The sequence below is a fragment of the Mobula birostris genome, chromosome 4 (genome assembly GCF_030028105.1).
Source record: "Mobula birostris isolate sMobBir1 chromosome 4, sMobBir1.hap1, whole genome shotgun sequence".
NCBI classification, from domain to species: domain Eukaryota; kingdom Metazoa; phylum Chordata; class Chondrichthyes; order Myliobatiformes; family Myliobatidae; genus Mobula; species Mobula birostris.
In genome coordinates, this window is record NC_092373.1 from 144,752,664 (window position 1) to 144,766,421 (window position 13,758).

At 38.7% G+C, this 13,758-nt stretch overlaps 1 protein-coding gene across 4 annotated transcripts in view; it reads left to right on the forward strand.

Moving 5' to 3' along the window:
* tbc1d9 (TBC1 domain family, member 9 (with GRAM domain)) overlaps positions 1–13,758 on the forward strand; it is a 60,783-nt gene that overhangs the window by 17,556 nt on the left and 29,469 nt on the right. For all 4 annotated transcript variants that reach the window (XM_072256191.1, XM_072256193.1, XM_072256192.1 and 1 more), the window contains exons 3-11: positions 427–545; positions 854–1,082; positions 2,517–2,778; positions 2,937–3,144; positions 4,862–5,065; positions 6,726–6,902; positions 8,869–9,019; positions 10,061–10,275; positions 13,512–13,629. In XM_072256191.1, the coding sequence (XP_072112292.1) occupies positions 427–545; positions 854–1,082; positions 2,517–2,778; positions 2,937–3,144; positions 4,862–5,065; positions 6,726–6,902; positions 8,869–9,019; positions 10,061–10,275; positions 13,512–13,629 (1,683 nt within the window). The remainder of the gene's footprint in view (positions 1–426; positions 546–853; positions 1,083–2,516; positions 2,779–2,936; positions 3,145–4,861; positions 5,066–6,725; positions 6,903–8,868; positions 9,020–10,060; positions 10,276–13,511; positions 13,630–13,758) is intronic.

A 13,758-nucleotide genomic window follows, 5' to 3' on the forward strand; every position in this document is an offset into this window, starting at 1 on the left:
ATATGTGGCACAGCATAAAAGTGGGGAGCTAGCCTATACAGGAAACTGGTGAAGAATTGTGTGGGGTTATTGACTGGGTTATGTCTTGGTATAAGTACTGTCTGGTCACTAAAATAGAGGAAGGGTATGACTGTACCAGGTAGATCTCCTCTGCACACTTTAAAGATATTACTAAAACTGGAATACTGTAGTTACAAAGATTAGGTTTACTCAGATTATTTTCTTTGGAAGAGGAAGCTCTTAATTGAGGCACATAAAATTAAGGAGACTTTACTTCAGGCAGTACACCCCTTTTGTTTAAAATCAAAGTTTTGTCCATATTTTCTACCTTGTAATATTTAACGAGATTTAATTTATGTACCTTGTTTATTTTGATATATTTGAGCAGAAATTTGATGTAGGTGTCTGCAATTTCTTCATACATAGGTAGTTCAAGGAAGGAAATAACTGAACATTGGGAATGGATGGAACATAATCTATTACAGACACTTTCAATCTTTGAGAATGAAAATGACATCACTACATTTGTTAAGGGTAAAATACAGGTTAGTGATTTAAAACAATATTTAAACAAAATATGAGTGCATATAAATAATAGGTAATTGAATAGTTACAAAATTGAGGATTTATGCTGCTATATTTAAATAAGAGTAGATATACGCATTTTAAGTACATTAATAATATATTGATTCCCAGCTCCAGGAATAAAATGCCCTTTGAAAGTACTTAAAACAATCGCTTGTATATATCAATTGAGTGTGAAAAGATGAACAACTTCATTAATTTGTAAAATATTTTTTAATATAATATGACTATTTACTGAGCTTGTTGTTTATTTTCCTTTTGATTTTAGGGCATAATTGCAGAATATAATAAAAATAATGATGTAAAGGAGGACGATGACACAGATAAGTTTAAGGAAGCTATTTTGAAGTTTCGTAAACTCTTTGGGATGCCAGAGGAGGAAAAACTGGTTAACTACTATTCTTGCAGTTATTGGAAAGGTCGGGTTCCACGGCAGGGATGGATGTATCTGAGCATCAACCATCTCTGCTTTTACTCATTCTTGCTGGGCAAAGAAGGTATAGTATTCTTTGGCAGTTTATCTTCAACTTAGGGAGTGTGGATGGGCCCAGGTTATAATTCATATTATTGGGTGTCATACGTTTAACAGTTCTCAATAATATAAATATAAATCTTGGTTTCTTGGCTTCATTCCTGACAATCCATCCACTTATAGAATGCTGGTCAATCTTATGTGGCTTGGATTATTTAAGAAGTTGTGTAATGTTTGGATTGAAACATCAATTTAATTTGCACTTGTAAATAAAAACATGATCTGAATTTAAAAATTAAAATTAGGTTTTGTGATTTGGATTAAGGACTATATGTGATTAATTGCTTTTCTTGCAGAATGTCTGTTCAGCTGATCCCCTCAAATTGTTTTCCCCATTCATAAACTTTGATCATATCTCTTAAATTTACAAAATGATATGAAATCAGTTGGTGCAGTTACTTAAGTTTTTAAAGCAGGATTAATGGAAAAGCTTTCATTTTTTTAAATGTGCCATAGGTAAATGTTTCCTAAGTAGAATGACTGACTACAGACAACTTAGGACAAGAATAGATAAAGATATACAGTATTTGGATGAAATGTGATAATATGATCAATGTCAAGGCAAGAAGTCATAAAGTGAATCATTTTACATTTGAAAACTTTTCATGGAACCTATACTAGAAAATTAGAAAATACAATGGATTCCAGTTAATTGGCCCAATTAAGTGGCTGCCCCAATAAGCTGAAGTAAGCAAAAACAGTTCTGAATTGTCTTGCGGCTTTTTCCCTTGCCAATTATCAATGACAAAAATCACTGCTTTTTGAACGCAAACACACCGCAAGTGACGCTATTTAAAAACAGTTTGCTCTAAGCACGGTGTAGTGCCTGATGGCCATATGACGTGCACACGACTGACGTTCATTAGAAAATGTTCAGCAAATGTTACCTGCCCCAGGTAAGTGGCTTATTATCCAAAACAAATGATGGGAATTCCAGCTATTTTCTCAATTTGCTTTTGTTTGTTAAGAGTTGTCATGAATAAGCAGCTGTCCAGACTAACTAGAATCCACTGTACTTGTTTGGCTGTTAAATCAACTGTATATTTTTCCTATTTCTATTGCACGAGAAGGTCAGCTAGAAAATTAAATATATTGTTACACCATTTGTATTGTGACAAGTGTCCTGAATGGTGGAACTCTACATAATGTTCACTTATGATGTTTTGTTCTTTTGACTCCAAAGAACTGATATTTTGGGAATTTCATGCTGCTTTTATGTGCAGTCAACTCAAGTGACAGAGAATGAATTTCCACACAGTTTGTGACAGAAAAGTAATGAACTATAAATGTGATTATTTCTTCCTGTTCATAATATGTGAAGGTATTTGGGAAATAGAGTTTGTTTTATAGTTCTGGTTTGGAACAATGAAAACAATCTGAGCGTCTCACCTTCTTCTAGCCAAGTTAGTGATCCGATGGGCAGACGTTATCCAGCTAGAGAAGAATGCCACGCTGCTGTTTCCTGAAATGATCAAAGTGAGCACAAGATGTAGTGAGCATATTTTCTCGGTCTTCCTCAATATCGGTGAAACCTTTAAACTAATGGAGCAACTAGCCAACATTGCTATGAGGCAGCTTCTGGATAATGAAGGCTTTGAAGAAGATAGATCACTTCCAAAACTAAAGAAGAAGTCTCCTCAAAAAGTTTCTGTTTTAAAACGGTTAGTAGCTTGGAAATTTAATATGGAGGTTCATATTAAATACAAGATTGAGCATTAATCTATGATTTTTTTTAACTATTGGTTATTTTATGTAATATTGTATGCTACATTTTTAAAGTTAAGAACTCTAATGAATCCATTTTAATTTTCAATTAAAGGGATCTTGATGCCAGGGCAAAAAGTGAACGGTACAGGGCTCTTTTCCGGCTTCCTAAAGATGAGCGTCTGGATGGACACACAGACTGCACCCTTTGGACACCATTCAGTAAAATGCACATTGTGGGTCAGATGTTTGTTTCTAATAATTACATCTGCTTCACCAGTAAAGAGGAAAACCTCTGCAGTCTTATTATTCCTCTAAGAGAGGTGTGTATGAACTAAAGATGCTAACATTTATGCCTATAATAGAATATTCTGCAAGATTCTAACTGGATTTTGTTTTTCCTACAAACATTCTGTTCTTATTTATGTTAGAATCATTTATGAATTTTCCAATCAGGAAACTAATTGGACATGGCTCAGGCCTGTCCTCACACTGATATATTCACATTTGCAGTATGTAAAATTGCAGCAGAACATGGTGCCGTGAACTGGACATTGTTTTCCTTAAGTTTAACAGTCATTTGCTGAGCTATTCTGTAAGGAAGTGGTTAGGTGGGTATTTTTGTTTTTATTTTACTTAGAAATGTAGCATGGTGACAGGGCCTTGTGGCCCAAAGAGCCTGCTCTGTCCATTTACACCCCGTATGACCAATTAACTTTCTAACTAACCCATACGCCTTTGGAAAGTAGGAGGAAACTGGAGCGCCAGGGGTATCCCAGATGGTCACGGGGAGAATATAGAAACTCCTTACAGACAGCGGCACCAATTGAACCCGGGTTGCAGACATTGTAAGAGTGTTGCGCTAACCACTAGGCTACAATGCCACCCTGCAAAGCAACATTGCTATTTAATTTTCTCCCATTAATTTCTTCACAATTTTAGCTTCAGTTTCTTGTATTTCCATTTAAGTGCAAGTATTATCATTAATTGTGCTTTATTTTGAGTAAATATGTATTTCAATAATTCTTCAATGTAAACAGGGAAATTAAAGGAAATGCCAGGCATTTCATTTGATAAGTTTCATGTAGTAACAGATTCCGCAGTGGACAGATGAGCTTCCTTTGTTTACTAGAGCCTTAAATGAAAGCAGGGACAGAGTGTTGTCCTTACCGCAATATATCTTGCAGCTGTAAAACAGAAAATGTTGGTGGAAGACTGTGATATGTGAAATGTCCTCCCAAGTTAGAAATGTTGACATGTTTAAATCATCACATTGAGTTATTATTCCCATTGATTATATTGTTCATGTGGGATTAAATTATATTCTAAGTTCTAAGCTTTTCCACAATGAAAAGAAATGTGGACAATTCAAAGCTCCTGTTCAATATTCCTGTAATTGTTACCTTTACAGATCAATGAAGATGACCTGTGCTTGTTAAAAATAGGTATGTGGTGCAGAGCTTGAGTAATGTTCTGGAGCATGGTGTCTTTTCCAGTTCTGCTATAAACTGGGGTACAGAAGAGTATTAAGAAAGATATCACTGAAGTTATAGTTTATTAGACTTCTGAACTTAATTTTGTGTCTGATGCAAAATACCCTCACAGCATTGCAAGAATTTAACATGAGTGCCACCGTAATCTGTTTAATATACCCTTATGCCTAGCATTCTACAATTAATCTCTGAACAATAGCAATAATTGCTGTGACCCCTGTTTAGAAAATAAGAAGATCCATCCTCCAATAAATTTGCCTTAATTATGAACTGCACTTCTCTGCAATGAAACAATACAATTAAATATTTTGTTGCATCCTTGGATGTGTGTTGGCACAATACAAATTTAAATAGCAAAAGATCTGAAAGGTAATTCATCTGAACTTAGACCTCCATAGAACTAAAATTCTTAGTTCAGAAACTTGCTGAAGAAAAGCTAATTTGATCAGTGTCAAATGTTAGGGATGGACTGTTTGTTTTCAGCTATTCATTTGAATGTGATGCAAACGTAACTGCACCTTAAAGAATATGTGTTTCCCCCTTTTAGGTCACAATTGTGGAAAAAGCAGACAGCTCAAGCGTACTTCCAAGTCCATTATCTATCAGCACAAAGAACAGGATGACTTTCTTTTTTGCCAATCTCAAAGATCGAGATTTCCTGGTTCAAAGAATTTCTGACTTCCTGCAGCAAACAACATCAAAAATATATTCTGACAAAGAAATGACCGGAAGTCTCAACTCTGATGAAGAGGTATGCAGAATGGAATCTGAAGGTAGCCTAAGAAACTGATAAACTCAGAAAAACTAGAATTTCTTACTGTCTCAAGTGGTTAAAGGGAAGTAGGGGAGTGTTTACAGATTGTTTTAAAGGGAAGATATTTTGAAATCAGTCCTTGAAGATGCACCATTTCAAAATATTCAGATTCTTTTAGGATTTTGTGAACAAAATTATAGTCATGTATACGGTAGTGTAAAACTTGATTAACTATAGTCTATCAATCTATGTATGAAATAAGATTTTCTAATTTGTTTGAATAGGATAAAGCTTGTTGGCTGGAACTAGAGCTTCCAGTAGGAGGCAAAGGTGAAGGCATGCTTTAATTTTAGTTATTTCTAAGATTTTTGTGTGTTTTTGACTAGCTTCTTAAAAATGTTGAATTTGACTTCAATTGTAATAGTTTGAGGACAAAAAAGTAAATTCACATTGTGCTTAACAAAAGCCAGGGTTCCATTTCAAGCTCTTTCCTTCTGTTAAAGTCTGTCAGGGGTGCATTCCAAACTTAGACTCAACATAATGCTACCTGGGACCAGTCACCCTGAGGTCTTACCACCCATCTGGAATGTGTGAAGTGACAGTGAGTTTGGCACTTTGCAGCTGGACCAGATGATTGCAGGCAGCTGAGACTCTTCATCAGGACTGGAAAGGAAGGGGAAAGAAGCCAGAATAAAGTGGGACGGGGGTAGGGGGAAGGAGTACAAGCTGGCAAATTATAGTAGAAACCAGGTGAGGGGGGACATGGGGGAGGGGGAAATGAAGTGAAGAGCTGGGAGGTGATAAGTGGAAGCGGTAAAGAGCTGAAGAAGAAGGAATCTGAAAGGAGAGGAAAGTGGACTATGGAAGGAGGAGAGGAAGAGGGGCACCAGAGGGAGGTGAGGGGAAGGGAAGGAGTATAAAGGGATCCAGAATGGAAAATGGTGAAAGAGAGAAGGGGGAGTGGGTAGGAATTACCTGGTTAGAGAAATCAATGTTCAAGCCATCATGTGACCTTTTGCACATTCTTATCTAGTGGGCATGTTTATAAAGCAGCTTATTCTGAGATGTATGTTATATGTATAGTTTACTTTCAGTCTAATTCCTTTGTTGAGATCCATTTTAAATTTAAGATGAGAAATTCACTCCTTATTTCTCTTCGAGGACTAATAAGGGATTTAAATGAAATGAATCCTGGCATACAGTTCCATAAACTGATCTAGACTGGAACTCTCATTCCAGGAAATAGTAAATACTTGTGGGCATCTGGAAAGGAATTCAAATTGCATTTTATACCACTGCACTGTGTTTGATTAAAGCATAAATCAAACTCACTAATTTTATTGGATGTGTAGTTTTCTGCAAGTGGCTTCCAAAACCATACAACTAATACCATGGTTATCTACATACTTCTAGACATGTTAGATGATTGCCACTTGGATCTTGATAATTGAAGTTGATATTTTATTTAGGCAGAGGTGAAAGGCCAGAAAATAAATTTTTACTGTGATGTTTTGCTTGCAGTGAAACATTAGATCACTAGTTTATTCAAAAGATTTTAAAAAATTGTTTTTTAATGATTGGCAACACTTTCTGGAAACAATCAGGGTTTATTTGACCAGCATGATTTACCACCAGAATCTGTCTGTTTGCCTTGCAGATATTTTCAAGACAAAGCAGTATTGTTTCCAGTAGCCCACAGAGAAGTCTCAGTTTCACCTCAGATACAAATGAAGAACGGCAATTCATTCTGAATGGAAATAGTATACCAATAGCGACACAGACACTAATGACAATGTATCGTCGAAAATCGCCTGAAGAATTCAATCCTAAAGTGGTACATGCTGTTTATTTATCCCTGTAATTAAATAGTGTTTTGAGTTAATCCGAATTTTCCAGTTGTAGATCTGTTTAGTTTATTTATTTTAATCTATGGAAATAAGTGGTTAAAAATAATTCAAACTCTTAATAGTGTTAAATGCAAGGCAAGATCTGGTTGAAGAAGTTTTTATTTGTGCATAAAAGTTTTCCTCATTCATTTTTTAAGGCTTTCCCAACTAAAGCACTTTGAGCAATTACATTTAGAGCAACCATGTTCTGGCCAGAAGTGTTACAGAAACAATTTTTGTGCTGATTTAAAAACAGCTTGCTTATAAATTAAAAATAACTCCACTCCTCTCCACCAAAACATGCACCTGTGCAGACATAATTCACCTTCACTATGTATTGTGATGTAGTCTTGAAATCATTACTGTATAGCAGTGAAAAGAAATTATGTTGTGGTAATAATGTTCTAGTTTTGAGGCTTCTGACCCTTGGTATGTTAGGAGGTGCATAACAATATTTTAAGGGAAATTGGACCTATTATCAGCTAGCACTTTAAAAAGTGAGCATCTTGTTATAATTGTGTTTCCTGCAGTATTATTAATATTAATTTAGCAATTGAAGACATGTTTTGCTCACTGTGGCTTCCAGCATTCAGACTTAGAATGCCAGTAATGGCTGGGAGTGAAAATGAAACCATCTCGTTACTTCAAGTTAGGAACTATTTGGAAGGAAGAATTTGAAGGTATCAGCAATCATTTTGAATGTTACCTTTGGTCCCCACTGGAGAGTCAGCTATCACCTATGGCTGTGTGTGACAGGGGCCACACACCAGTACGCCTGTGACTGTGTGTGACAGGGGCCGCACACCAGTACGCCTGTGGCCGTGTGTGACAGGGGCCGCACACCAGTACGCCTGTGGCCGTGTGTGACAGGGGCCGCACACCAGTACGCCTGTGGCCGTGTGTGACAGGGGCCGCACACCAGTACGCCTGTGGCCGTGTGTGACGGGCCGCACACCAGTACGCCTGTGGCCGTGTGTGACAGGGGCCGCACACCAGTACGCCTGTGGCCGTGTGTGACAGGGGCCGCACACCAGTACGCCTGTGGCCGTGTGTGACAGGGGCCGCACACCAGTACGCCTGTGGCCGTGTGTGACAGGGGCCGCACACCAGTACGCCTGTGGCCGTGTGTGACAGGGGCCGCACACCAGTACGCCTGTGGCCGTGTGTGACAGGGGCCGCACACCAGTACGCCTGTGGCCGTGTGTGACAGGGGCCGCACACCAGTACGCCTGTGGCCGTGTGTGACAGGGGCCACACACCAGTACGCCGGTTCAACAGGCGGGTTAAACCAGGTGAGGGTAGCTAGCGGATCTCATCCCCACTGAGATAGGAACATGCCTACCGGCTCCAGCAGACTGAGCGGTTGAGATCTGCGCTGAGATCTGACGGCCAGGAAGGTGGTTCTGCAAAGCCACGTGGAGAGCGAAGAGCATGACGAGGCACAGAAGTCATGGTCATCCACTGCAACTGGGGAAGATCAGGGTTGTGACTGACATCTGCTCGTCCCACTGGACCCAGACTTCTGAGGTTGAGAGAGTGGTGGTGATCCAGTGCAACGGCTTTCCCCACTTTAAAAGCTGACCGTTACCAGTTTCCTGTAATTGTCGGATGCAATGAGCAGCCTCTAGTAGTATTGGTCGTGTTCTAATTTGTTCTGTATTTCTTTCTTTTAATATATTTTTAACTATTTCCATGAAAATTCGGTTAATTGGGGCATCACTTAATTGAGCCAAAATGTACTGGTCCTGATGTGTCCCAGTTTACTGGAGTGCACTGTACTATTAAAAATAACCAGTGCTAATTTGTGGCTTTTATCTATTGATAGAATATTATTTAAAAATAATGCATTATTTTATATGTGCAGCACTCAGAAATTTGAATATTGATGACTATACTATGTTTGTCAATAATTAGGCAAAGGAACTTATGAAAGAGCAGAGTTGGAAAAATCATTTTGCTGAATACGGACGTGGAGTGTGTATGTATCGCACAGAGATGACACAGGAACTTGTCCTGAAGGGCATTCCAGAAAGCATGAGAGGAGAACTTTGGCTATTGTTCTCAGGTGTGTAAAGACAGAAACTTGCTTCTACAGGAAACTTGTCGTGTTGCAAACTATCAAAATTGTCATCATTTAAGCAGAAACATAATGTATTAGGGACTAGTTAAGTTTATTGCTATAGAGTTTTTGCATATTATTTTGAACTGTTGCTCATTTTGAGAATAAGACATCCCCGAATTCTAAATGTCTGACCTATGACACCCCTACACATGAACAAACTTCCATACTAATAAAAGTCAGACATATGCAAACATGTTAGTTTATACAAACAACAGAACTCACTGGTTCTTCACCTCCTCTCGTCATTGTTTCTTCTTATCAGTCATATGTTTTTGGTGTTATTCACGACATACCAGAGAGGTATGGTTATCATATCTGGTGTTTTCTCTGTGTATCTTCTGACTTTGAACAAAGTTGACCTATGGACTTCTATAAAAATAGAACCTGGAAAATCGCCTGATATTCTAAGATTAAGTAATACTCTTTATGAGGTTTGTATTTTAGCTTTTGGCAATAATTGGTAAAACACTCCAGAAGACTTTTTTATTTCTGTTAACCACACCAATAAAACTCTATGGAAATATATTTTGTAATGTCAGCCATCAAAATACAGACACAATGTAAACTACTCATGAATCATATATGCCTGGGGATAATGCCATGCATTAATCCATGAATCATAATAGTTTGAAACATGGTAATTATTATCATTATTGTTACTTGCCTAAGTTTTTAGTAACTAGGAATGCCCATATACTGCTAAGGATAATAACCAAAATCCCATCCCCAAGTACTTAGTTGCAGTTTTATTATCAGGTCAGCTAGCAAATATTATACTGACTATGATTTGATTTTAAATTTCCTAATTGGCAATATGCAGAGTTTTGAATTCTGCCTATCTTTTGTTGCCTCTCCACCATTCCTATAGTTCTCTGTTGAGCTTAAAAGGCATAATTTGAGGCATAGAGGCTTGGTTAATAGCATCCTGGGAGAAGAATAACTTTCGCTTATTTGATATAACTTAGAATATCCTCCTTGCCGCAGGTGCCATTAATGAGATGGCCACACATCCTGGGTATTACTCTGATTTGGTGGAGAAATCCATCGGGAAATATAACCTAGCCACGGAAGAAATAGAGCGGGACTTGCACCGCTCACTTCCTGAGCATCCAGCGTTTCAGAATGAAATGGGAATTGGTGCTTTGCGGAGAGTACTCACTGCCTATGCTTTTCGAAATCCCAATATTGGATATTGCCAGGTAAATATTACTGTGGAGTTTGAACTTGTAAAATTAGTAACAAAATCAATGGTGTTTAATTTGCTCAAAGTGCTGGTGCGTAAATGCATTCTACTCTTCAAGAAGGGAGGGAAGCAGAAGAAAGGAAATTATAGGCCAGTTCGCCTGACTTCAGTGGTTGGAAAGATGTTGAGAGTCAATTGTTAAGAATGAGGTTTCAGGGTACTTGGAGGCACAAAATAAAATAGGCCAAAGGGAAAATCTTGCCTGACAAATCTGTTGGAATTCTTTGAGGAAATAACAAACAGGACAGACAAAAGTGAATTGATGGAGGTTGCGTATTTGGATTTTCAGTAGGCCTTTGTCAAGGTGCCGATTGTCAGGCTGCTTAGCATGTTAGGAGCCCGTGGTATTGCAGGAAAGATACTGGTATGGATAGAGCATTGGCTGATTTGCAGGAGGCAAAGAGTGGGAATAAATGGAGCCTTTTCTGATTGTCTGCTGGTGATTAATGGTGTTCTGCAGGGTTCTTTTCACATTGATTGTCAGTGATTTTGATGACAGAATTGATGGCTTCATGGCCAAGTTTGCAGATCATACAAGATAGTAGAGGGGCAGGTTGTGTTAAGGAAACAGGAAGGCTGCAGAAGGACTTAGAGAGATTAGGAGAATGGCAAAGAAGTAGAAGATAGAATACAGTGTTGGGAAATGTATGGTCACGCACTTTGGTAGAAGGAACAAAAGTACAGGTATAGACTATTTTCTAAACTTGGGAAAATTAAAAAATCTGAGGTGCAAAGGGACTTGGGAGTCCTCATGTAAGATTTCCTAAAAGTTAACTTGCAGCTTGAGTCGGTGGTGAGGAAGGCGATTGCAATGTTAGCATTGATTTTATGAGGACTAGAATATAAAAACAAGAATGTAATGCTGAGGCTTTGTGAGGAGTGACGAAGCCTCACATGCAGTATTGAGAGCAGGATGTAAGGGGGAGTGGTGGGCAAGAACTGGCAAGAAGACCTATGGGATAGGTCTTCTGAAAAGAAAGCATATAAGGAAGGTACAGTGGACAGGGGAGGGGGGAATGGGAGCCAGTAGTAGGAATATGTGAATGATCCAGTGTATCTCTCTCATTTCTTTCCTCTTCATTTTTCTTTAATAACAGATGCCATAATGTGCAACCTTTTTTTTGTTTCCACCTGTCAAGTCCCAGTCCCTGCCACCTTCTTAAACACAAGAGATTCTGCAGATGCTAGAGATGTTGAGCAAGGCACACACAAAATGCTGGAGAACTCAGCAAGTCAGGCAACATCTATGGAGGGGAATAAACATCGCGTTTCGGGCCGAGACCTTTCATCAGGACTGGAAATGAAGGGGGCAGGTACCAGAGTAAGAAGGTGGGGGGGGGGGAGTAATGTAAAGTGGCAGGTGACAGATGAGAGGGTTAAAGTAAGAAGCTGAGAGAGGATTGCTGGAAGCACTAAAGGATGGAAGAAGGAGGAATCTAATAGAAGACAGTGGATTATGAAAGAAAGAGGAGGAGGAGGCGGCGAACCAGAGAGAGGTAATGGGCAGGAGAGAAGTGAAGGGGGGTGAGGATAACTAGAATGAGTTATGTGAAAAGGGAGAAGGACGGTGAGCAGACAAATTACCAGAAGTTAAAGGATTAGATGCTCTCGTCATCAGGTTAGAGGCAATCCAGATGGAATATGAGGTGTTGCTCCTCTAACCGGAGCTTAACCTAATCATAGCAGTAGAGGAGGCCATGGCCAGACATGTCAGAATGGGAATGGGAACAGGAATTAACAAGATCTCCCAGTGGCCATTTAATTCAACTCCCATTCTGAATCTAGCAAGAGTGAATATTTTGGTTTGGTGACCAGTCATTAGTACCAGACCAGTGACCACTTCCCAGCATTTGCAGAACTTCAATATCTGCAGTTTTTTATTAGCTTTACGGTTTTTCAATGTGTCAGCTTCGAGAGTCAACCTGGGAAGGCATAATATATAATTGCATGTACATCCATGATTACACCCATGAAACAGGATTCTCCATGTGCAACTCTTAAAATGTTGCTGCAACTCTTATGGTTGGACATAGCAAGAATGATTTTCAGTTATGTGGGTATTTGAGGAGATTTCACAAGGCAATACTACTAAGGTAGATATAATTGTCATTTTGTTGAATTTTCAGTGTCTGGAGGCACACGTCCTTCTCCCCCAATGAATAACAATCAGTCTTTCCATTTCCACATTCCAATCCATCCATATCTAACAATAGGAAGGGCTTTCTGGCCCTTCTGTCCAAATCACACGGTGCTCTGATCTTTCTGTTGTACCTCAGCAACTCCCTAACCCTAGAAGGCATCACTACTACTACTACGTCGACTCAGACCTAGGGGACCGGTGTCGGGCACAATGACGGACCCTCCATTTCTCCCTCTCCCTCATCAGTGTGTTCAGTTCATCTACATTAGCCGCACCGCTGTCTTCTGGGAGCGTGTTGACCATAGTTTTGGGAGGGTGCCCAGGGTTCATCCTCCCGTGCTTGGGCTCCCATATGATGACTAGGCTGGCAGGTAGCTCGAGGTGGCGGAGACAGAGCCCCGCTAATTGCAGTCTTCTCGCCTCGATTTTAGTGGTGAGCATCGGTAGGTCATCATAGAGCTGGACGTTCATCAAGCTACAAGGTTATTAATAAACCATTTCAAAGATACACTGGCTACAGAAAGACTGTTTCCATCTATGGGTCACCATCTGTTCTTTAATAAATCTCTGATTTCCATGTTTGAAAATTGTTGACTGACACTAGCCAGCTAGCCCAGTATCAGAGATGAAAGAAATTAGTGTGAAGAAGATTGTGAGGAATTGTTCATTTCATGAAGTAAAGAATATTAAGAGTGAATACATCTACTCTTAATATATGTAATGTCGTGAAAATAATTACATGCTAGAAGTCAAATGCTCAATATTTTCATGTAAGAGACAAAGGTTTATAGATGTTTTACATGCATACAGTTAAAGATATAGAATATCCTATAAATATTTGGGTAGAAACTAAGAATAGGAAAAGTCAGTACTAAATGAATAACATTTCATAGAAAATTAGCTGCTTTGTAAAATTCTGATTTTGATAATTGGTAAACTTGTTTTAATTTTCCAAGAATTCAAAAAATTGCTGAGCAAGCTTTAGTGTTTTTAATAGGTTTTATAGTAAAATAGATTGTGCTTATTATCAAACAATGTCTGTGTGTGCGCAGGCAATGAACATTGTCACTTCAGTTTTGCTGCTATATGCAAAAGAGGAGGAAGCCTTCTGGTTGTTGGTAGCACTCTGTGAACGAATGTTGCCAGACTACTATAACACTAGGGTGGTTGGTAAGTATTGTGCATTTGCCTAAAGGGCCCATGTTAAATCTTAACAGTAAAGCATGCAATTTTTCATGTTAAACTTTCTCAAATTGAGGAACTAAGGAGACATTGAATACATTTGGGCTGATTAATCAC